At 49.9% G+C, this 21,137-nt stretch overlaps 1 protein-coding gene across 1 annotated transcript in view; it reads left to right on the forward strand.

Moving 5' to 3' along the window:
* Positions 1-21,137, forward strand: part of CACNA1B (calcium voltage-gated channel subunit alpha1 B) — a 437,648-nt gene that overhangs the window by 314,209 nt on the left and 102,302 nt on the right. Inside the window, exons 21-26 of the mRNA XM_054393221.1 lie at positions 4,144-4,965; positions 7,095-7,309; positions 12,048-12,168; positions 16,370-16,499; positions 18,818-18,877; positions 19,432-19,538. Coding sequence (XP_054249196.1) covers positions 4,144-4,965; positions 7,095-7,309; positions 12,048-12,168; positions 16,370-16,499; positions 18,818-18,877; positions 19,432-19,538 — 1,455 coding nt within the window. The remainder of the gene's footprint in view (positions 1-4,143; positions 4,966-7,094; positions 7,310-12,047; positions 12,169-16,369; positions 16,500-18,817; positions 18,878-19,431; positions 19,539-21,137) is intronic.

Below are 21,137 nucleotides of genomic sequence, written 5' to 3' on the forward strand. Positions count from 1 at the left end.
AAAGCCCTGAACACTGTCCCCAGAGGGCCCAACCTGCTCTGCTGCTTCACTTCCATTCCCTGCAGCAGGCTTTCTGCACGTTGTCACTTGCTCCTGATGTTCTCAGCTGCTTTGGGTATGGTAATGAGCTTGCAAGCAGGCTCAACGTTTTCCAGTGGCTTGGGCTTTTTTTATGGTGCTTCATGTAGTGTCTGATTTTTAGTCTTATTTTCCTGCTCTGCCTTTTGCTGCAGCAAGAAGAAAGGATGCAGGCATTGCTTCAGAACCTCCTGCTCCTTGGCTTGTTAGTAACCAAAGGCAGTGGGTGGCTGTGTGTTGTAGTCTTCTGGCAATCACCTCCGCTGCCTGTGTCAGTGTTAAGGATGGATCTCATTTGGAGATGTGGAGAAGTTCCAGTGTCTGCTTCAAACAGAAGGGGGTTTAGCAAAATAGGCTTAGTTAATACCTGCATGGCTTGGTTTCTCCAGCTTCTCAGTGGTGTATGTTCCTGGCAGCACCTTGAGTTAGCCACGAGTGAGGTACAGTGGAAGCTTTAGCACCTCAGAGATCATTTAAAGGCTGATTTATGTTCTTGAAACCCAATTGAAAACCAAAGCCCTCCAGAAGTGACACATCTTATGTCAGAGCCAGCAGATTCTCTTTTGCACTGTGCTGATTACCAGCCCTGCATCCTCAGCCTTCCTCCTCATCACACCCACTCTGATTAAGGAGATTTCTTTCTGTTTTGGCTCTGATGGGCTCAGTGCAGGCACTGATGAAGAGGCTGTGTCCACCACAGCTGTCTGATGGTTTATTGTGGGCTTTTCTTTCCAGAGCCTGTGCAGGGAAGCTGGACTTTGTGTCCCACCCCTGCATTGGTGCCTGTCCCCTGGCAGTGGAGCACAGGATGGTGCATGGGGAGTAGGCAGCTGGGCTCTGCTCTGTGCTCTGGCTTTGTAGATAAATGGAAGGCTTCACATAAGGGTAGCTGCCCAGCTCTAACTGGTCATTACTGCTTGCCCCTCCAGTGTTGGCAGATCCCTCTGGCTGTTCAAAGCACAAACCAGAAGCTGGTCCCCACCCTGAGGGCTTTCATGATGAAGTGAGAAATGTCCCCATAGAACAAAGGGACTTGGTGGCCTGTGCCCAGGGAGTTCAGCCATGCACATCCCTGAGCTGTCATCTCCCCTCCCCAGCCCCTGTGCTGAAGAGGAGCTTCATGTGTGTAGCTTTAGCAGAGCTAGGTGTGGAGCACCAAAGCCCCCCAGCCATCCTGGAGGACACACAAGACCATCTTGGTAGCTCCACGTCTCTGTGCCCATTTCTGCTGACCATGGAGAGCTGCAAATGGAGAACCTGAGGCTCTCCCAACCCTTGAATGGGATGGCAGGTCTGGGCAGTCACTCATTCCTCCTAACCCCAGCTGAATCTGCTGCTGAGTGCTGGTGTTTCAATCTTGTGGAATGTTGAACCAAAAAGAAAAGGCAATTTGGTGCCTGACCCATGAGGGGGTTCAAGCATGTGCTGGGGTGACTAGGAGAGCTTGGGGTAGGGAATCTCCCCTAAGGAGCAGCCTGCTCTTGGATTGGGGCATGTTGGTTGTGTGGGGCTCTAAGCTGGTCCCCAGTACCTTCTGGTAGCATTTATGTTTAGAACTGTGAATGTTTTTCCCTACTCATTCTCCTGCTGTGGTGTACATGGGGCACTCAGAGGCTGGAAAATCACTCTTGGGAGTGGGGGTTGTAGATATGTAGGTTTGGTGACTAGCTCTGCTCACTCACTCGTGGGTTAAATCAGAAAGCTGTGTAGATGTGGTGCTGAGGGCCATGGTGGAGTGGTGACCTGGCAGTGCTGGGTTAATGGTTGGACTTGATGATCTTGGTCTCTTCCTGAATGATTCTGTGACTCTGTAAGATTCCTTCCCAGCTGTCTGGCTGCCCTCATGCCCTCCACAGTGAGCACTCAGGTCAGGTTTGGCCTCTTCAGCAGGCACAGGCAGCAGCCCCCTCTGTAAGGAGCTGATCCCCTGCAGAGCTCTGAGCTGCAAACCCTTCCCAGCAGTTCCCACTGTGCCACCTGGACACTGCCTGCCCTGGGGGCTGCACATGGTCACACAACCTGACAGTCCCCAACAGCAGCTACACACACCAGGAGCTGCTTCCTTCCTTCATCAAGGGAGCCCAGAAAGTACATCAGGAAGCACGTCAGCCTCCCTGAGGAGCTGTGTGCCAAGTCCTGGAGCTGCTGGGGTCAGGCTGATGTGTGGAAATGGAGAGGTTGGAGGTAGGAGGAAAATTATTTTCCTCTCTCTGTTAGAAGGTTCATTAAGGAAGAAGTTCCTGGACATTTGGGCATTAAGAAGAAGGGGGTTTGGACATTAGGAAGAAGTTCTTTACCATCAGGGTGGTGGAACATTGGAACAGGTTGCCCAGGAAGGGGCTGGAGGCCCCATTCCTGGAGGCATTCAAGGTGAAGCTTGATGGGGCTCTGAACAAACTGATTTAGTTGGGGATGTCCCCCCTGACTGCAGGGGGGTTGGACTGGATGACTTTTAGAGGTTCCCTCCAACCCAATGCATTCTATGACTCTAAGAAGTGGTGCTGGTCCTCCTTCACCATACTAAATCCACTCTGCTCCCACTCCAGTGGGATTTTAAACTTTGCTTTTATGCAAAAGCAGAATTTGACTTGGAATCTTTCAGGGGAAATAAAAAAAGGCTTTCCTTCCTTCATCAGCTGGGTAAGTGTCCCATTTGAATGTCATGGTCAGAAACCAAGTGCTGTGTGGAAAAATCAAAGCAATGCCAGTGGAGGTATCCTGCTCATTTGGGTTGGAAGAGACCTTTAAGGCCATGAAACCAAACCATTAACTCAGCACTGTCAGCTCACCATTAAACCATGTCCCTCAGCACCACAGCTTTTAGATGTCTCCAGGAATGGTGACTCCAGCATTGCCCTGGGCAGCCTGTTCCAGGGCTTGACAGCCCTTTTTGGTTAAGAAATTGTTCCTCATGTCCAACCTAAACCTCCCCTGGTGCAACCTGAGGTCATTTCCTCTTGTTCTTTGGGAGAAGAGACCAAGCCCCAGATGGCTCCAGCCTCTTTTCATGGACTTTTAGAGAGCAATGAGGTCTTCCCTCAGCCTCCTTTTCTGCAGGCTGAAGAACCCCAGTTCCCTCAGCTGTTCCTCACCAGCCCTGTTCTCCAGACCCTTCACCAGCTTCATTGCCCTTCTCTGGATGCTCTCCAGGTCCTCAGTGGAGTGAGGGGCCCAAAAGTGAACCCAGCTAAGGTGTGGCCTCACCAGTGCTGAGTACAGGGGGGATGATCACTGCCCTGAATAGAGATGCTGGGGACAGAAGAGATGAGGTCTGTGCAGGGTATAAAGATGCTCTCTTGACATCTGCATCTCTGTGTGACTCTCCCAGTCCCTGGGGTCTTTCGCACTACACGGAACAGTTTTCTTTTCTCTCTCTTACACTTTTTCAGACCCCAGGGATGCTTGGGCTGGATGGTCCATCCTCACCTCAGCAGGATGCTGTGAGTTTGGAGCAGCATCTCCCTATGCCTTTGGCTCTCATGGTCATGCAGCCTGGACACAACCCTCTGGTTGGCTGGAAAGGGAAAGAGCTGGCGGCAGGGTGCTCAGACTGGGATCCCTGGGAGCTGATTTCATTTCCCCTCACTCCTACCAATCTAACTTCCCCTGCTCAGCACTAACTTGCTTATCCAGCTGTTTCCAGGTGGGGAGGAAGGTGCTGTTGTTTGTAGGCTGGTTTGAAAGCTCTGGCTGTGCCCTGTGATTTCTGTGTGCAGAGACTTTAAAACCCTTCAGACTTCACCTGAGCCTTCCAAGGGGGATGGCCACCTTCTAGAGATCCTGATAACCCTATTCCAGAGGGCCTGTTCCATTGTGTGGGGGCAAGCTAACCCTGATGTTCCTGCTGGCTTTCCCTGCTCATGTTCTCTGCCAGCCATCCTCTCTCCATCCCTCTAATTTCTTTGGCTCATCCCTCTAACCCCCACCGGTCTCGGCTGAACATTTCCTCTATTTATTCGTTGGTTGTTTTTTTTCCTTTCTTTTCTTGGCTGTTTTTTTGGTTTTTTTTTTTAGGGAATCGGTGCAAAGTTGGATCCTAACTTGTCACCTTCCTCCTCTCCTTAGCAAGCAGCAGAACTCCTCCAAATCCAAGTCGGTTTGGGAGCAGAGGACCAGCCAGATCCGGATGCACAACTTCCGAGCCAGCTGCGAGGCTCTGTACAACGAGCTGGACCCGGAGGAGAGGGTGCGCTACGCTACCACCCTGCACATCAGACCCGACATGAAGACTCACCTGGATCGGCCGCTGGTGGTAGAGCCAAGGACCGAGGGCAGGAACAACATCAGCAAGCTGAGCCCCGTGGACGTGCAGGAGGTGGAGCAGACCAAAGTCAGCTCTGCCGACGGGGCGGAAGCTCCGCGAAAGCACCACCGGCATCGGGAGAAGGACAAAGCGGCGGAGCACGAGAAGGGGGATGGCACCAAGGAGGAGAATGGGGAGCCCGGCCCCAACAACAAGGAGGAGAGGCACAGGCAGCACAGGAGCCGCAGCAAGGAGGTGGAAGGGGGCAGTAAGGAAGGGAAAAGCGAGCGCAGCAGGGGGCAGGAGGGGGGCAAGAGGCACCATCGGCGAGGGTCGGTGGAGGAAGGAGGCGAGAAGGAGCACCGCAGGCATCGCCCTCACCGGCACTCGGCCGACCGGCAGGGCAAAGACGGCAACGGCACCGCCAACGGCGGCCGGAGCGAGCGGCGATCCCGGCACCGCGGCGGGTCGAGGTCTGGCAACCGGGAAGGGGAGCCCAGCTCCAAGGGTGAGAACGGAGAAGAGCCTCACAGACGGCACAGGCTGAGGAACCGGGCGCTGGCCACCTACGACTCGGTGGAGAAGGAGAACGGCGAGAAGGAGGGGGAGGCTGGGGAGAAGGAGCACCGGAACCATCAGCCCAAGTGAGTGAGCACTGCTCTTGTGGAGAGAGTGGCTGCTCTTGTCCCTGGGACGGCTCAGGGGGCACAAGGCCTCCAGACATGCTTCAGGGAATTACTAATTCTCCTCCCCGTGGTGTTCCCTGTTGCTGTTTGTGCTCTCACACCAGCTGCTGCCTCGACCTACAGTTGTGCTTAAATCAGTAATGACAAAGACTCCCTGATTTTGGTCTGTGATAGCCCATAGAAAAGCTCAGATTTGAGGAAGGAAATATCATCATAGAACCACAAAATGGTTTGGGTTGAAAGGGACCTTGAAGATCATCTAGTTCCAACCTCCTGACACAGGCAGGGACACTTCCTACTAGCCTTAAGGATCCAATCCGCCTAGTTTTGAACACTTCCAGGCTTGGAGCCTCCACAACTTCTCTGGGCAATCTCTACAACTTGCTCAGGGAGCTTGTGGATGCAGCCCCCTGGAGGTGTTCAAGGCCAGGTTAGATGAGGCCTTGAGCAAACTGAGCTAGTGGGAGGTGTCCCTGTCCATGGCAGTGGGGGTTAGAACTGGATGATCTTTAAGGTCTCTTCCAACTCAAACCATTCTAGGAATCCATCAAACTTCTCTGGGCCATGTATGTCCTTAATGTAAATACCAACAGACCTTCTAGGACATAACACAGAGCAGAGAATTTCCCAGCCTCTGAAGGAAGTTTCTGAGGGATATATTTTTACATGGCATCCAGCCTTGCTTTTGTAGCCCTTTGGTTTGCTTTCTGTCCTGGTGAGCCCATCAGCTGCACCACCACTTGTCACCTCTCGTGGCTTCTCCCATTGAGGACAATGATGTCCCCCATTTGGTTTCATTCTCCTGTAAGTCAAGGGAGAAAAGCAGTTGTGGTGCAGCATGGAGAGCAGTTAATAAAGAAGGATAGATTGCCTTTTCAGTTTTATTAGCCTGATGGAAGAGAAAATTCCCTGGGATGCTTTAGAAGAGAGTTCATGTCAGCATGGAGAGCTGTGAGTGGCACTGAGTTAATAATTTTCCTGTCTGTGTGATCTTCCCTTCTGATGGAAGCCAAACCACTTTGCATACTCTTTAGTCTGACCATGGGCACAATCTCACTTTCCCCTTCACTCAGCTACAGCTGAAGGATGCAGAAGCTGTTTAGCTGCTTCCAGCAATGTTGCAGGGTGGTTTAGGACTGGAAAAGAGAATCACCACATTTAAATAAGGCCTCAGGAGAACCTTAAGAATTAGGTTCTTATGTCAGAAGCAGAATGTCAGACTTCATTCAGAACCCAGCTGATGCTGGAAAGCTAATGTCACTCTTCCATGCAAGCACCATGTGGTCCTTGCTTGTGAACCTCAGATCCAAATCTCTTGAAATGGAATGAAGTGACATTTAGTGGCACAGTTCCTCTGGATTTTCTGCTTGGATGTTGATTCAGAAGGTCTCAGAGGAAGAGCTCACACACTGTGCTATCAGTAAGTTGTCCTGCAGTCTGTGACTCTTCTGCAAAAGGCTTGTGAAGAAAACAGGCTGTGAGACCTAGCAAGAGGTGCAGCATCAAGGGCAGGTTGGATGAGGCCTTGAGCATCCTGGGCTAGTGGAAGGTGTCCCTGCCAATGCCAGGGGAGTTGGAACTAGATGATCTTCAAGGTCCCTTCCAACCCAAACCTCTCTATGAATCTATGAATCATAGAATCATTAAGGTTGGAAGAGACCTCTAAGGTCATGGAGTCCAAATACCAACCCACCACCACCATACCCACTATACCAGGTGCTGAAGTGCCATGGCCATGCAGTTCTTGAACACCTCCAGGGATGGGGACTCCTCCACCTGCCTGGGCAACCTGTTCCAATTCCTGACCACTCCTGCAGCAAACAAATTTTCCTCATCTCCAGCCTAAACCTCCCCTGGTGTGACTTGAGGCCATTTCCTCTTGTCCTATCACTTCTTCCCTAGGAGAAAAGAGCAAGCCCCAGCTGGCTCCAACTGCCTTTCAGGGAGTTGTAGAGAGCAAGAAGGTTTCCCCTCAACCTCCTCTTCTCCAGACTAAAAAAACCTGAGTTCCCTCAGCTGCTCCTCACCAGCCCTGTTCTCCAGCCCCTTCCCCAGCATTATTAACACAATTTGCTTTTCTGCCTTAGGGAGAACCAGTGTGAGATCGAGGTGAGTGGCAGTGTGAGTGTCCCTGTGCACACCCTCCCCACCACCTATCTGCAGAAAGTGCCAGAGCAGCCAGAAGATGCTGACAACCAGAAGAACGTGACTCGGATGATTCAGCCCCCTCTGGACAAAACCACCACTGTGAACATCCCTGTCACTATCACTGCCCCACCAGGGGACACCACTGTCATACCAAGTGAGTGCCTTTCTCCTCCTGCTTTTTGGGGTGAAGTTGCCAGAAAAGAGCTAACTTCCCAAGGAGCCAGCAGCAGCTGCTGGGTGATGGGATGGGGGCTGTCCTGGCCACCAGCATCCTTGCAATGGGTGGCCAGAAGAATTTGTGCACAGTCTCACAGTCTCACAATATATCAGAGGTTGGAAGGGATCTCAAGAGATTATCAGGTCCAAGCCCCCTGCCAGAGCAGGAGCACTGAGGGCAGTCCACACAGGAATGCATCCAGGTGGGGTTTGAAAGTCTCCAGAGAAGGAGACTCCACAACCCCCCTGGGCAGCCTGCTCCAGGGCTCTGTCACCCTCACTGGAAAGAAGTTTCTCCTCCTGTTGAGCTGAAATCTTCTCTGTTCAAGTTTGAACTCATTGTTCCTTGGCTTATCACTGGGAACCACCCAAAAGAGCCTGGCCCCCTCCCCTTGACACCCACCCCTCAGCTATTGATAGACATTGATCAGATCCCTCTCAGTCTTCTCTTCTCCAGACTAAACAGCCCCAGGGCTCTCAGTCTCTCTTCATAGGGGAGATGCTCAAGTCTCCTAAGCATCCTCCTGGCTCTCTGTTGGATTCTCTCCAGCAGGTCTCTGTCTCTCTTGAACTGGGGAGCCCAAAACTGGACACAGGATTGCAGGTGTGGTCTCAGCAGGGCAGAGCAGAGAGGTAGAAGAACTTCCCTAGCCCTGCTGGACACCTTTCTTGATGCACCTCAGGATCCCATTGGCTCTCTTGGCCACAAGAGCACATTGTTGTTCCATGCAGAACTTGCTGCCCACCAGCACTCCAAGGTCTTTCTCTGTGGGGCTGCTTTCTAGCAGGGCATCCTGGTGCCTGTTGTTATTTCTCCCCAGATGTAGGACCTTGCACTTGTCCTTATTAAACTTCATGAGGTTTGCCTGCACCCAGGTCTCAGCCTGTCCAGGTCCCTTGGGTGGCTGCACAGCCTGATGGGTTCAGCCAACCCCCCCACCCCAGTTTTGTATCATCAGCAAACTTCATGTAGGTTCTGCAGCCTGCAGGAACTCCAAATGGGTTCCTGGGTCACCTGGTGGCTCTGCAAAACACCAGCTAAGGTTCTCTGGAGATGGCTTACCAGAGCACATCCTGTATCTTGGCATGAGAGAGAGATGAAGGAGCAACAAACCCAGCAAGAGGTTGTAACTGGGAGCTGGGCAGCAAAATGAGCAGCTGCTGGAGCAAACCTTGTGAGCACAGCAGCTCCACTGCTTTCTGAGCCTCCTCTACTGCCATGCTGCAAGCTCCTACTCCAGCAGTGCTGTGCTAAGGTTCCTCTGGTGTCCCAAGAGCCTGCCTGCCCACAGACCCCTCAGCAAAGGTCAAGGGAAGCAGTGGCATGGCATTCAAACCCACAGACTGAATTCATGCTTCTTGACTTCTTAGCTGAGCCTAGCACAGATGGAGGAGCAGGTCCTTGCTGGCTGCCCAGCTCTCACAGCCTCCACTGAGGGGCCCTGCTGCTTTGGGTTCCTGCAGGCTGTGTGAGTTCAGAGCTTCTCACCATCTTCTGCATCTCAGTCTCAGCAGTTCCACCCAAGCTTGTCCTTTTCCAGAGCCCTGTGCCTTGGGTCTATCTGCACAGATCACACTGTTCTGCAGATGGGCCCAAGGTCACCATGCCCATGGTCTGCTCTGTGGCCACCACCCTCTTCTGAGCAGCTTGTGGCTCACCCCTGTCAGTAGAGACACAGCCTGGGACAAGCTTTGAGAGTTTCAAGGAGAATTGCAGGGTGAAATCCAAGAGGTCCATGTTAGGGTGTGGGTTGTTAGGACTCTGCTTTCCAAGAGGCACAGCCAAAAGCCAATGGCTTCTCTGCTTGCTTCTTCACTGTGTTCTCAGCCACACAAGACTTGCCATCATCTCCTCCTTTCTCCTCCTTTCTCCTTTCTCCTCCTTTTTCCTCCTTCTTCTTCTTCCTTTTTTCTTCTTTCTCCTTTCTCCTTCTTTCTTCTTTCTTCTGCCTTCTGCTTTATTTTTCTTCCTTTCCTCTCCTTTCTTCTCCTTTCTTCTTTCTTCTCCTTTCTCCTTTCTCCTTTCTCCTTTCTCCTTTCTCCTTTCTCCTTTCTCCTTTCTCCTTTCTCCTTTCTCCTTTCTCCTTTCTCCTTTCTCCTTTCTCCTCCTTTCTTCTTTATTCTGCCTTCTTCTTCCACCTTATCCCTTCTTCTTCTTCTTTCTTTTTCTAGCTTATTTCTGCTTTCTTCTTCTGCTTTCTTACTCTTTCTTCTTCTTTCTTTTTTCTTTCTTTTTTCTTTCTTTTTTCTTATCTCTTCTCCCTTCTGCTTTCTTTTTTCTTTCCTCTTCTTCCTTCCTCTTCTTTCTTCTTTCTTCTTTCTTCTTTCTTCTTTCTTCTTTCTTCTTTCTTCTTTCTTCTTTCTTCTTTCTTCTTTCTTCTTTCTTCTTTCTTCTTTCTTCTTTCTTCTTTCTTCTTTCTTCTTCTTTCTTCTTTCTTCTTTCTTCTTTCTTCTTTCTTCTTCTTTCTTCTTTCTTCTTTCTGCTTTCTTCTTTCTTCTTTCTTCTTTCTTCTTTCTGCTCCCTTCTCTCTTCTCTATTCTCTCTTTTCTCATCTCTCTTCTCCCTTCTCTCTTCTCCCTTCTCTCTTCTCCCTTCTCTCTTCTCCCTTCTCTCTTCTCCCTTCTCTCTTCTCCCTTCTCTCTTCTCCCTTCTCTCTTCTCCCTTCTCTCTTCTCCCTTCTCTCTTCTCCCTTCTCTCTTCTCCCTTCTCTCTTCTCCCTTCTCTCTTCTCCCTTCTCTCTTCTCCCTTCTCCCTTCTCTCTTCTCTCTTCTCTCTTCTCTCTTCTCTCTTCTCTCTTCTCTCTTCTCTCTTCTCTCTTCTCTCTTCTCTCTTCTTTCTTCTTTCTTCTTTCCTCTTTCCTCTTTCTTCTTTCTTCTTTCTTCTCCCTTCTCCCTTCTTTCTTCTTTCTTTCTTCTTTCAACTTTTCTTCTTCTTCTTTCTTCCTTCTTCTTCTTTCTTCTTCTTTCTTCTTTCTTCTTCTTCTTTCTTTCTTCTTCTTTCAACTTCTTTCTTCTTCTTCCTTCTTCTTTCTTCTTCTTCCTTTATTCTTAAATGCTAATTCTACTATATTGCAACACCAAGCTCCTGTCAGTCACAATTTATCAGCCTCCCTCTTTCCTGGCCACATCCTGGTGTCTGGCTGGAGATACAATCAGGAGTTTATTGAACATGTCAGTCTCACACAATGAAATGTCATTTTGTGGCAAAATAAAACAAGAGGTAATAAAATCCCTGCACCTAACTGATATAAGTGGGTGGTGTTCTTGGATTCCAGCTCCTATGAATTAATAGAGAAGTGTGTGATATCTGTCTGAGAAGAGAATCTGCAGCATGAAATGTTTTTCCAGATCATGTATTGGAAATTACCTTAAGCAAATTATCCTACAAAGCCACTGCAAGAAAAAGTTCTGATGGAGAGCAGAGAATGGATTTCTAACCTTTGGCAGTGGGGTTCAGAACAGTCTTCTAGAAAGGGATCATGTAGGTGAAAAACCTGAGGTGGTTGTAGCCAGGTGGGGGTTGGCCTCTTCTTCCAGGCAACCAGCATCAGAACAAGAGGACATAGTCTCAAGCTGAGCAGGGGGAAGTTTAGGCTTGGTCTTAGAAAGAAGTTCTTCACAGAAAGAGAGGTTGGCCATTGGGATGTGCTGCCCAGGGAGGTGGTGGGGCTGAGGACCCTGGAGGTGTTTAAGCAAAGCCTGGATGAGGCACTCAGTGCCATGGTCTGGTTGATCAGTTAGGGTTGGGTGATCAGTTGGACCTGGTGATCTTGGAGGTCTCTTCCAATCTGGTTGATTCTGTGAGTCTGTGAGATGGAGTTTGACCCCTTTATACATGGAGAGCTCTGCCAAAACTGGGGTGCACTGTGCAAGCACAGGGCTGGAGGGTCCAAGAGATCCCTTCCAAGTCTGTTTCCCATGCTGGGATGTTCAGTTCAGCCTCAAAATTATTACAGATTCACAGTGGGTTGGAAGGGACCCTCTAAGGGTTGTACAACCCCTCTACAGTCAGCAGGGACACCTCCAACTAGACCAGGCTGCCCAGGGCCACATCAAGTCTGATCTTGAATGTCTCTGGGGACAGGGCCTCGACCACATCCCTGGACAACCTCTTCCAGTATTTCACCACCCTCATGGTGAAGAACTTACTCCTGATGTTTAAAGGTAGTGAGATACTGGAGCTGGTTGCCCGGGGATATTCTTCAGGTCCCATCCCTGGACACATTCAAGGTCAGACTTGCTGTGACCCTGGGCAGGCTGATCTGGTTGGAGGTATCCCTGCCTAGAGCAGGGGGTTTGGACAAGATGACCTTTGAGGTTCTTTTCCAGCCCGATGCAACTTGTGAATCTGTGGCTGGGAGAGACCTCTGAGATCATCAAGCCCAACCACTCTGTAAGTGTCAGGTTCTTTGTGTGCCCTGGGCATCTCCATTTCCTGGCTGCTGCTGATGCATTGCTCATCAGCACAGCCACTGAGCAGCCTAATTGCAGTGTGTAGCAGGCTGTAGTAAATAGCGAGGATAATAACCGAGCGATTGTTCATCCCATTTAATCAACATCTTCCAGGGCTGTTTGCTGTCCCAGCTGCATGATTTGCATATCCAGCTGTTGCAGGCAGCCTGCTGGCTGAGCTGCTTTAACTCTCTGCTTTCTCTCCCCTTGGATTGCCATTCCAGTGAACAATGTGGAGTTTGAGAGCAAAGCGGAGGAGAAGAAAGACGTCGACGACCTGACGAAAAATGGTCCGAAGCCAATCCTGCCTTACAGCTCCATGTTCATCCTGAGCCCCACAAACCCGTAAGTCCCCTGCCTCTATCACACCACTTAAGGGCTTGCCTCCAACACGGGTGTTCAAGGCAATGACACAAGCTTGGGGGAAAAAGGACAGGCAGTGCTGGTGGACAGCAAGTTGATCCTGAGTCAGCAATGCGCCCTCGTGGCTCTCCGGGGATGCTTTAAGAGGTAGGACCAGGTCAAGGTTGAGGGAGGTTTTCCTGCCCATTTATTCTACCCTAATGAGGCCATATGTGGAGGATTGTGTCCAGTTCTGGGCTCCCCCAGTTCAAGAGAGGCAGGGAACTACTCCAGTGAAGACTACAGAGATGCTGAGGGGCCTGGAGCAGCTCTGTGAGAAGGAAAGGCCCTGGGGCTGAGAGCCTGGAGAAGAAGCAGCCCCAGAGGGGATCTGAGCAATGCTCAGCAAGAGCTAAAGGCTGGGGGGCAAGAGGATGTGGTCAGATTCTTCTGAGCGGTGTCCAGTGACAGGACAAGGGGCAATGGAGAAAATCTGGAACCCAGGAGGTTCCATATAAACATAAGAAAAAATTCTTCAGTTTGAGTGTGGCAGAGCCCTGGAGCAGGCTGCCCAGGCAGGTTGTGGAGTCTCCATCTCCAGAGGCATTCCAAGCCAGCCTGGACATGTTCCTGTGTGTTTTACTCAAGGTCTTCTTGAACAGGGGGTTGGACTAGATGGTGTTAGAAGTCCCTTCTAACTTCTACTATGCTGTGATTCTGTGATTGTCTTGCTCCTAGTCTCTGCCAGTCGACACACTTGGAAATTACATGAAACTTCTGTAGGCTGTGGAAGGGATGCTGCCTTTCAGCTGGGCTTTCCTGAGGGAATAAATTCCCAGGACAGGGAAAAGTTGATGCTTTAGGCAGACCCTTCCTACTGCCCTGCTGGTGGCCAGGTGGGCAGATATTTCACAGATTCACAGAATGCATCAGGCTAGAAGAGACCCTTAAAGGTCATCTTGTCCAACTCCCTGCAGGCAGCAGCAACACCTCCAACTAGATCAGACTGCCCAGGGCCACGTTGAGTCTGATCTTGAATGTTTCCAGAGATGGGGCCTCAACCACATCCCTGGACAACCTTCCAATATTTCACCATCCTCACTGCAAAGAACTTTCTCCTGATGTCCAACCTAAATCTGTTCTACTCCAGTTTCAAACCATTGTCCCTCACCCTATCCCCACAGGCCCTTCTAAACAGTCCCTCCCCAGCCTTCCTATAGGTCCCCTTCAGATATTGAAATGCAGCTCTAAGGTCTCCCTGGAGCCTTCTCTTCTCCAGGCTGAACAGCCCCAGCTCCCCCAGCATGTCTTCATAGGAGAGGTGCTCCAACCCTTGGTGGACCTCCACTGGACCTACTCCATCAGGTCCATGTCTCTCTTGTGCTGGGGTCCCCAGAGCTGGCCACAGCACTCCAGGTGAGGTCTCCCCAGAGCAGAGTGGCAGAATCACCTCTCTTGATCTGCTGGCTCAGCTCAGTCATGGATCACTGAAGGGTGGGAGAATGAAGTATTGCTGGGAGAAGACATCAGAAGAAGCAGGTTGGGAGCTGGTTTTGATGTCAGCAAATTCTTGTAGGATCCTCAGCTGGAATTTGTGCTCTTGCCATACTGCAAACTGAACTTCTGGGGAAATTTTCATCTGCTAGGGATGAGAGTACAGCTTGTGGGTTCTGCTGGGATTACAGCAGCCCTTCTGCTTCAGGCATCTCTGCCTCATGGGGAGCTTTGTACTCAAAGCCTGTAAATAGTGACAGTGTCACTCTGAAGAGCTGCAGGACTAGGCAGGAGCAGCTGGAGTTGTACCAACTGTAGCATGAAGGTCTGTGAGTCATTTTAAACAGCAGCTTTGGGCAATGGAGGGCATTTGAAACATCTCCTAAGCCAGAGATCTGCTAGGAGCAGAATTCATCACTTCTGCCTGGTTCAGGTAGATTTGCTGCAGATCATAGAATCATGGAATTGGTAGGGGGTTGGAAGGGACCTCCAGAGATTATTGAGTCCAACCTCCCTGCCAAAGCAGGATTACCTAGGGCAGGTCACACAGAAACACACCCAGATGAGTCTTGAAAGTCTCCAGAGAAGACTCCACAACCTCTCTGGGCAACCTGCTCCAGGGCTCCAGCAACCTCACACCAAAGAATTTTTCCCTTGTGTTGAGGAGGAGCTTCCTGGGTTCCAGTTTGTATCCATTGCCCTTTGTCCTATCACAGGACACCACTGACAAGATCCTGGCCCCTTCTTCTTGACACTCACCCTTCAGATCTTTGTAACCATTGATGAGATCTCCCCTCAGCCTTTTATTCAGATCTGTTTCTTAGAGGCTGTAGCCTGCATGCTCAGATACCTAAGGTGAGCTCAGGCCCTTCCTTTGGCAGCTCCTTCTCCCTATCCTTATAGCAGAGATGCTCCAGCTCTTGGGTCATCTTTGTGTCCTCCTCTGCACTCACTCCAACAGTTCTTTGTGCTTCTTATGATAGGGGCACCAGAACTGGACTCAGTATTATAGGTGAGGTCTCACTAGAGCATTGCTGATAATCCTCTTCGGTCAGATTGATAACCAGAGTTGAGGGATCCACAGAAGCCCTTCCCTTCATGTCATTTTGCATCAAATCTCTTTCCTTGCTGTTTGAAACTCTCCCTCTCTCCTTCTGAATCCATCAGCAATCCAGAGAGAAGGGCTCTAGGAAGCAGATGTGAAAGACAGATTTTAATTCAAAGCATTCAGACCTTTGCTTAGAGAAAATGTGATAAAGTAACTGAATTACAGTCTCAGATAACAAGGTTGGTGGCTAGTTAAATGTAATTGGATTCTCAGGCAGAGCCCAAGCCCTTGCTTTGGCTGACATGGGGCAAGTGTAGAAGTTCTCTCAGCACTTAAGTATTTGGGAACTGTGGTTCAGAGTGAGCTGTTAGCTGAGATTTGTGAATAGTTTTGCATTGCTTAGGGATTGAAGAACTTCTCCTGGGTGTAATTTGTGAAGAAAGAAAGAAAAAAAAAAAAAAACAAAACAAGAAGGGGGGGAAAAAAAAAGAAGATTAGGAAAAAGTAATCAAATCTATGCCTGGAAAGTATTTGTGCAGAATAAAGGGCAAGCAGAGGTACTTGGCAAGAGGGACTGGAAGAAGTAATGCTGATAGTTAGGGAGCTGATTGCAGCTGAAAGGCTGAAAGTGCAGCACATCTTTCTCAATTGTAAAGGGATTAGTTGATATTAAAAGGATTTCAAAGCTGGGTTTGAACTGGCAGGACTTTAGTCTGGGAGATCAAAGTGAAAAAGGTGGGGGAGCTTAGGAACAGAATTTGTAGAATTGAGTCTGGATGTCTGAAAGCTCTCAGTGCCCTTTGGGTGAACTGATAGATGTCCACCATTGCTTCAGAGAGGGGGCAGAGAGCAGTGCAGAGATGTTCAGCTTCTGTCTTTAAACTTCTCCATAGATCCATTCCCCCTGATAGCAGGAGAGGGAATGGACTGAAGCTTGAGGAAGGGAGATTGAGACTGGAGATTAGGAAGAAATTCTTCCCAGTGAGGGTGGGCAGACACTGGCACAGGTTGCCCAGGGAGGTTGTGGATGGTCCCTCCCTGGAGGTGTTCAAGGCCAGGCTGGATGAGGTCTTGAGCAAGCTGGGCTGGTGGGAGGTGACCCTGTCCATGGCAGGAGGGCTGGAACTGGATGAGCTTTAAGGTCCCTTCCAACCCAAACCATTCAATGATTCCAATTACTCTTGAATGTGGTTAGATGCTGGATATCAAGATTTTAGATGAGCTTTTCTTTTCTTACAACCTCTTCGCCTTGTTCTGCAAGAGGGGAGATTGAGACTGGAGATTAGAGTGAGGGTGCTGAAACACTGGAACAAGCTGCACAGGGAGGCTGTGGATGGTCCCTCCCTGGAGGTCTTCAGGGCCAGGTTGGATGAGGCCTTGAGCAACCTGGGCTGGTGGGAGGTGTCTCTGCCCATGGCAGGGGGGTTGGAACTGGCTGCTCTTCAAGGTCCCTTCCCACCCAACCCATTCTATAAATCTATGAATCTGTCGCAAAGCAGAGTTTAAAGCCATCAAACCTGGGGGTTTATTTCCTTACCATGACTCTAATGGGAATCCTAAAGGTGATGTTCTGAGGAGCATGGTCCTCCTGCCCATCTTTCAGCCCGCTGCACTTGCAGCAGCACCTGCTGTAGCCTTCCTCTCTGCTTGCCTTGCCTGCAGGATCCGGCGTCTCTTCCACTACATCGTCAACCTGCGCTACTTCGAGATGGTCATCCTCATAGTTATAGCCCTCAGCAGCATTGCCCTGGCTGCAGAAGACCCTGTCCAAGCTGAGTCACCAAGGAATGATGTAAGTACCAACCAGCATGGCCTGGATCAAGTTGTTCTGCTTCTCCCAGCAGTTCTGTGCAGAGCACCTCCACGCCGTGGCCAGGAAGATGATCAGAGGGTTGGCAGAACCTCCCCTGTGGGGACAGGCTGGGAGAGCTGGGGTTGTTGAGTCTGGAGAAGAGAAGGCTTCAGGGAGACCTTGGAGTAGCCTTCCAGCACCCAAAGGGGCTCCAGGAGAGCCGGGGAGGGACTTTGGGCAAGGGCTGGGAGTGCCAGGATGAGGGACAATGGCTTTGAGCTGGGAGAGGGGAGATTGAGAATGGAGATATGGAAGAAATTCTTTACTTTGAGCTGGAAGAGGGGAGGTTGAGACTGGAGATTTGGAACAAATTCTTTACTTTCAGCTGGAAGAGGAAAGATTGAGACTAGAGATTAGGAAGAAATTCTTTACTTTGAGCTGGAAGAGGGGAGATTGAGAATGGAGATGAGGTAGAAATTCTTTGAGCTGGAAGAGGGGAGATTGAAACTGGAGATTAGGAAGAAATTCTTTACCTTGAGCTGGAAGAGAGGAGATTGAGACTGGAGATTAGGAAGAAATTCTTTACTTTGAGCTGGAAGAGGGGAGATTGAGAATGGAGATGAGGAAGAAATTCTTTGAGCTGGGAGAGGGAAGACTGAGACTGGAGATTTGGAAGAAATTCTTTACTTTGAGCTGGAAGAGGGGAGATTTAGACTGGAGATTTGGAAGAGATTCTTTACTTTGAGCTGGAAGAGGGGAGATTGAGACTGGAGATTTGGAAGAGATTCTTTACTTTGAGCTGGAAGAGGGGAGATTGAGACTGGAGATTTGGAAGAAATTCTTTAGAGTGAGGGTGGGGAGACACTGGAACAGGCTACCCAGAGAGTTGGTGGTATCTCCACCTCTAGAGTCATTCAAAGCCCACCTGGATGCTACCCTGTGCAGGCTACTCCGGGTGATCCTGCTCTGGCAGGAGACTTGGACTAGGTGATCTCCAGAGGTCCCTTCCAACCCTTATCAGTCTGTGATCCTGTGCATTGAGCAGGATGTCTCCTGAGGAGTCTGTTCATCCATTTCCTAAACATCTTCAGGATCTGAATTGCCCCAGAGCACAAATCAGCAGAGCAGGTCAGAGCAGCAATGATCTGGTTTGGTCTCCTCTGTCTGAATCTGGCCAGTGTTGCCTTCTTCCAGAGGAGGTTCCACAAATCCCTTTATCAGAAAGGAGCTGATGCAGCCACGAGCAATCTCTCATCCTTAATAACTGTGGAATCAGTTTTACAAAGAGGATTTTATCACTCTCTCACTCTCCCAAGGTCTTTAATCATACTATCAGCAGCTAGAGCAGAAGGGAAGAGCAGCCCAGGCTGCTGCAGAGATGCTGCCAAATAAGCTCTTTAGGAAAGGATATTAAAATATTTTGATTGGAAATATCCAATTTGCCTTATTAAAGCTGCTGTGGATGTAGGTGCACTGAAGCAATCCATGGGTGTGGATGATGCAGCCTGGCAGGGAATGGAAAATGTGGCTGTTTAAATCTGATTTAGTGCCCTAGGCTGGTCCCCAGCAGCGTGGGGAGCAGATGGAGGGAGGGGATTCTGCCCCTCTGCAGTGCTGGGGCAGCTCTGGAGTGCTCAGCACAGCACAGACAGGGACCTGCTGGAGCAGGGCCAGAGGAGGTCACAGCAGTGCTGGCAGGGCTCTAAGGCCAGGCTGGGAGAGTTGGGATTATGCAACCTGGAGAAGAGAAGGCTCCAGGGAGACCTTCTGGTGGCCTTTCAGGACTTAAAGGGGACTAGCAGAAAGCTGGGGACCATACCAAAAAGTTCTCTGCTTGAAGAAGTGATGTTATTTACAACCATAACTCTTAGCAGGGCTTGTGGGGACAGGCCAAGGGGTGATGGTTTGAAACTAAAAGAGGGAGATTCAGACCAGAGAGAAGGAAGAAATAATTGACACTGAGGGTGGTGAGATGCTGGCCCAGGTTGCCCAGAGAGGTGGGAGCTGCCCCATCCCTGGAACCATTCCAGGTGAGGTGTTTTTGTCTCTGAGCATCCTGCTCTAGTTGCAGCTGTCCCTGCTGGCTGCAGGGGGGTTGGTTTTAGATGATCTGTAAGATCCCTTCTAACCCAACCCAGTCTGGGATTCTGTGATTCCAGTCTGTGCAGACCCTGTTTGAAAGCCTCCCTGCAGATGACATTTCCCCAGTGCAGCAAAGGCCAGCACCAGAGCAGACTTTCCACTCTCTGCTGACCTGCAGATTGTTTCAGGGTGGTTTTTGCTCTCTCTCCTAACACAGCTTCCTCTTTCCCATTCAGGCTCTGAAGTACTTGGATTACATTTTTACAGGAGTCTTTACCTTTGAGATGGTGATCAAGGTAAGAATTTTCTCAGGAAGCAGAAAGGTTCACCTCCCCTTTCAGACTTTCAGTCTGGGAATCTGGAGGACAAGGGTGGAGCACGACAGAGCTCCCTGGGGTGCAGGGAAGGTGGTGGGGATGGAAAACTTCACCTTGGGAACAGCACTTGGGAGTGAGCAGCACGCAACAGTGCCTTGCTGTAGCAGCTCTCCTGCTGTCTTCAGTCTCACATTTTATGGAGGAAAATGAGGATATCTTTAGCAGCTGTGGCTGTATAAGAGGGTAAGAGGGGCATGGAACTGTTGGAGCAAATCCAGAGGGGGGGGGCCACAAAGATGATCCAAGGGCTGGAGCACCTCTGCTGTGAGGATAGGCTGAGGGAGATGAGGTTGTGCAGCCTGGAGAAGAGAAGATGAGCAGCTTGAGTGAGCATACAGGTGTTGCCCTGCTGCTGTGAAGCCCTGAAGAAGAGTTTCTGAAGTTTGATCAAGGCCACTCCTCTGGACCTCAGCAGTGTTTGTTTGCTGCTGGTCTCACTCAGACTCTTTCCTTTTCCTGTGTTTCCTCCAAAGATGATTGACTTGGGGCTGTTACTCCACCCTGGCTCCTACTTCCGTGACCTGTGGAACATCCTGGACTTCATTGTGGTCAGTGGGGCCTTGGTGGCCTTTGCCTTCTCGTAAGTACCTTCTGCCTGACATCCTCATTTCTGAGCAATCAGTTGCAGAGGAGGCAGGGCCGTGGCACAGAGCTGCCTCTGAAGTGTAGTGTTGGGGGCTGAGTGAAATATTCACTCTCTGCCCTTTATCAGCTGGGTTGGGTGGGGGGAGGAGGTAAAAAAACCTAATCCCTGCATATGTCTTGTGGAGTGCGTTGAAAATTGTCCCAGTTTCAGGCTGAATCTGTTCACTCTTCATCCAAACATGAAGCTGAGGGCTTTGTGACCAACTTCTTTTGGAGGACACCTTGTTAAGAGTTTGTGGCAGCAATTTCACAAATTGTTCCCACAGTGAAAAAAAAATCCTCCCTGACATCAGCTGATAGCTCTGTGAACTCCTTAGAAGATGTTCCTTCTGGAGTCATGGATATTTCACCTTTGGTGTTTCTCTCTCCTCCTCCTCCCTCATTCAGAGCATTTGCATTTCCAGAGTTTCACCTCTAAGGCCAGTTCCTCCCTCCCTCAATCACAGCTCTCCATTTATGGCATTAAATAATGTTCCAAATGGAGGATTTTTGAACAAAGGAAAAAAAAAAAAGCAAAACCCAGAGGAATTGCTCTTTGCAAATGAAAATTACCTTTTTTTTTTTTTTTTTTTCTGATCTGAGCATTTTTTGTTTCTCAGAGGAGACCAGAGGAAAGAGCAACTTCTTGAGGAACTGGGAGTTGGATGATGGAAGGGAAATTTTCCAAGTGTAATTCTGGGCCATGGAATGATCGCAGTGCAAATGTTTCTCCATTCTAGGAGACGACCTGGAAACAGGCTACAGGACTTGGCCAGCCTCAGCTTCTGCTAAATTAGCCTTGAGTGATCCCAGCGAACATTTAGCAGCCCCTTCCCAAACCCCACCCAGCTCTTTGTCGACCCAGCTGGTTAGAGAAAGGGAAGAAATTAGCAGCGTTTCATTTGCTAATGAGAAAATGTTTTCACCTTTGTCAAGGAACTGCTGGAGTGTGGCTTGGAGATTTTAGGGCCACAGTCATTTTTCAGGCAGCCACTCAGATCTGCTCCTCCTCCTCCTCCTGAGTACTCTGTGGATGACAAATGCTGCCAAGTCCCCTGCAGCACAACAGGAGTTACTGGGACCTCTCTCTAAGCTTGGCCCAGGATGTTTCTCAGGAGGATTTGGTTTTTCTGAGGTGTCAAAATTCCTTTCACGTTAAGGCTGTGAGATTTGTGCTTCACATCTTCTGTTCTTCGTAGCAAAGGCCAGGAAGAAACAATCGCAGCGAATCTGCCCAGGAAGTGGGTGGGGAGAAGGAGGGGGGTGACATTGTATGAGGTTTGAGCCAGTTGAGGAGACATTCCCCATCCCAGGAGACATTCCCCATCCCTGGAGACATTCCCCATCCCTGGAGACTATTCCCCATCCCTGGAGACTATTCCCCATCCCTGGAAACAATCTCCGACACTGGAGACATTGCCTATCCCTGGAGACATTGCCTATCCCTGGAGACATTCCCATCCCTGGAGACATTCCCCATCAGACTTGATGTGGCCCTAGGCAGCCTGATCTAGTTGGAGATGTCCCTGCTGACTGCAGGGTGGTTGGACAAGAT

Source organism: Indicator indicator, chromosome 28 (genome assembly GCF_027791375.1).
Source record: "Indicator indicator isolate 239-I01 chromosome 28, UM_Iind_1.1, whole genome shotgun sequence".
Classification (NCBI taxonomy): Eukaryota; Metazoa; Chordata; class Aves; order Piciformes; family Indicatoridae; genus Indicator; species Indicator indicator.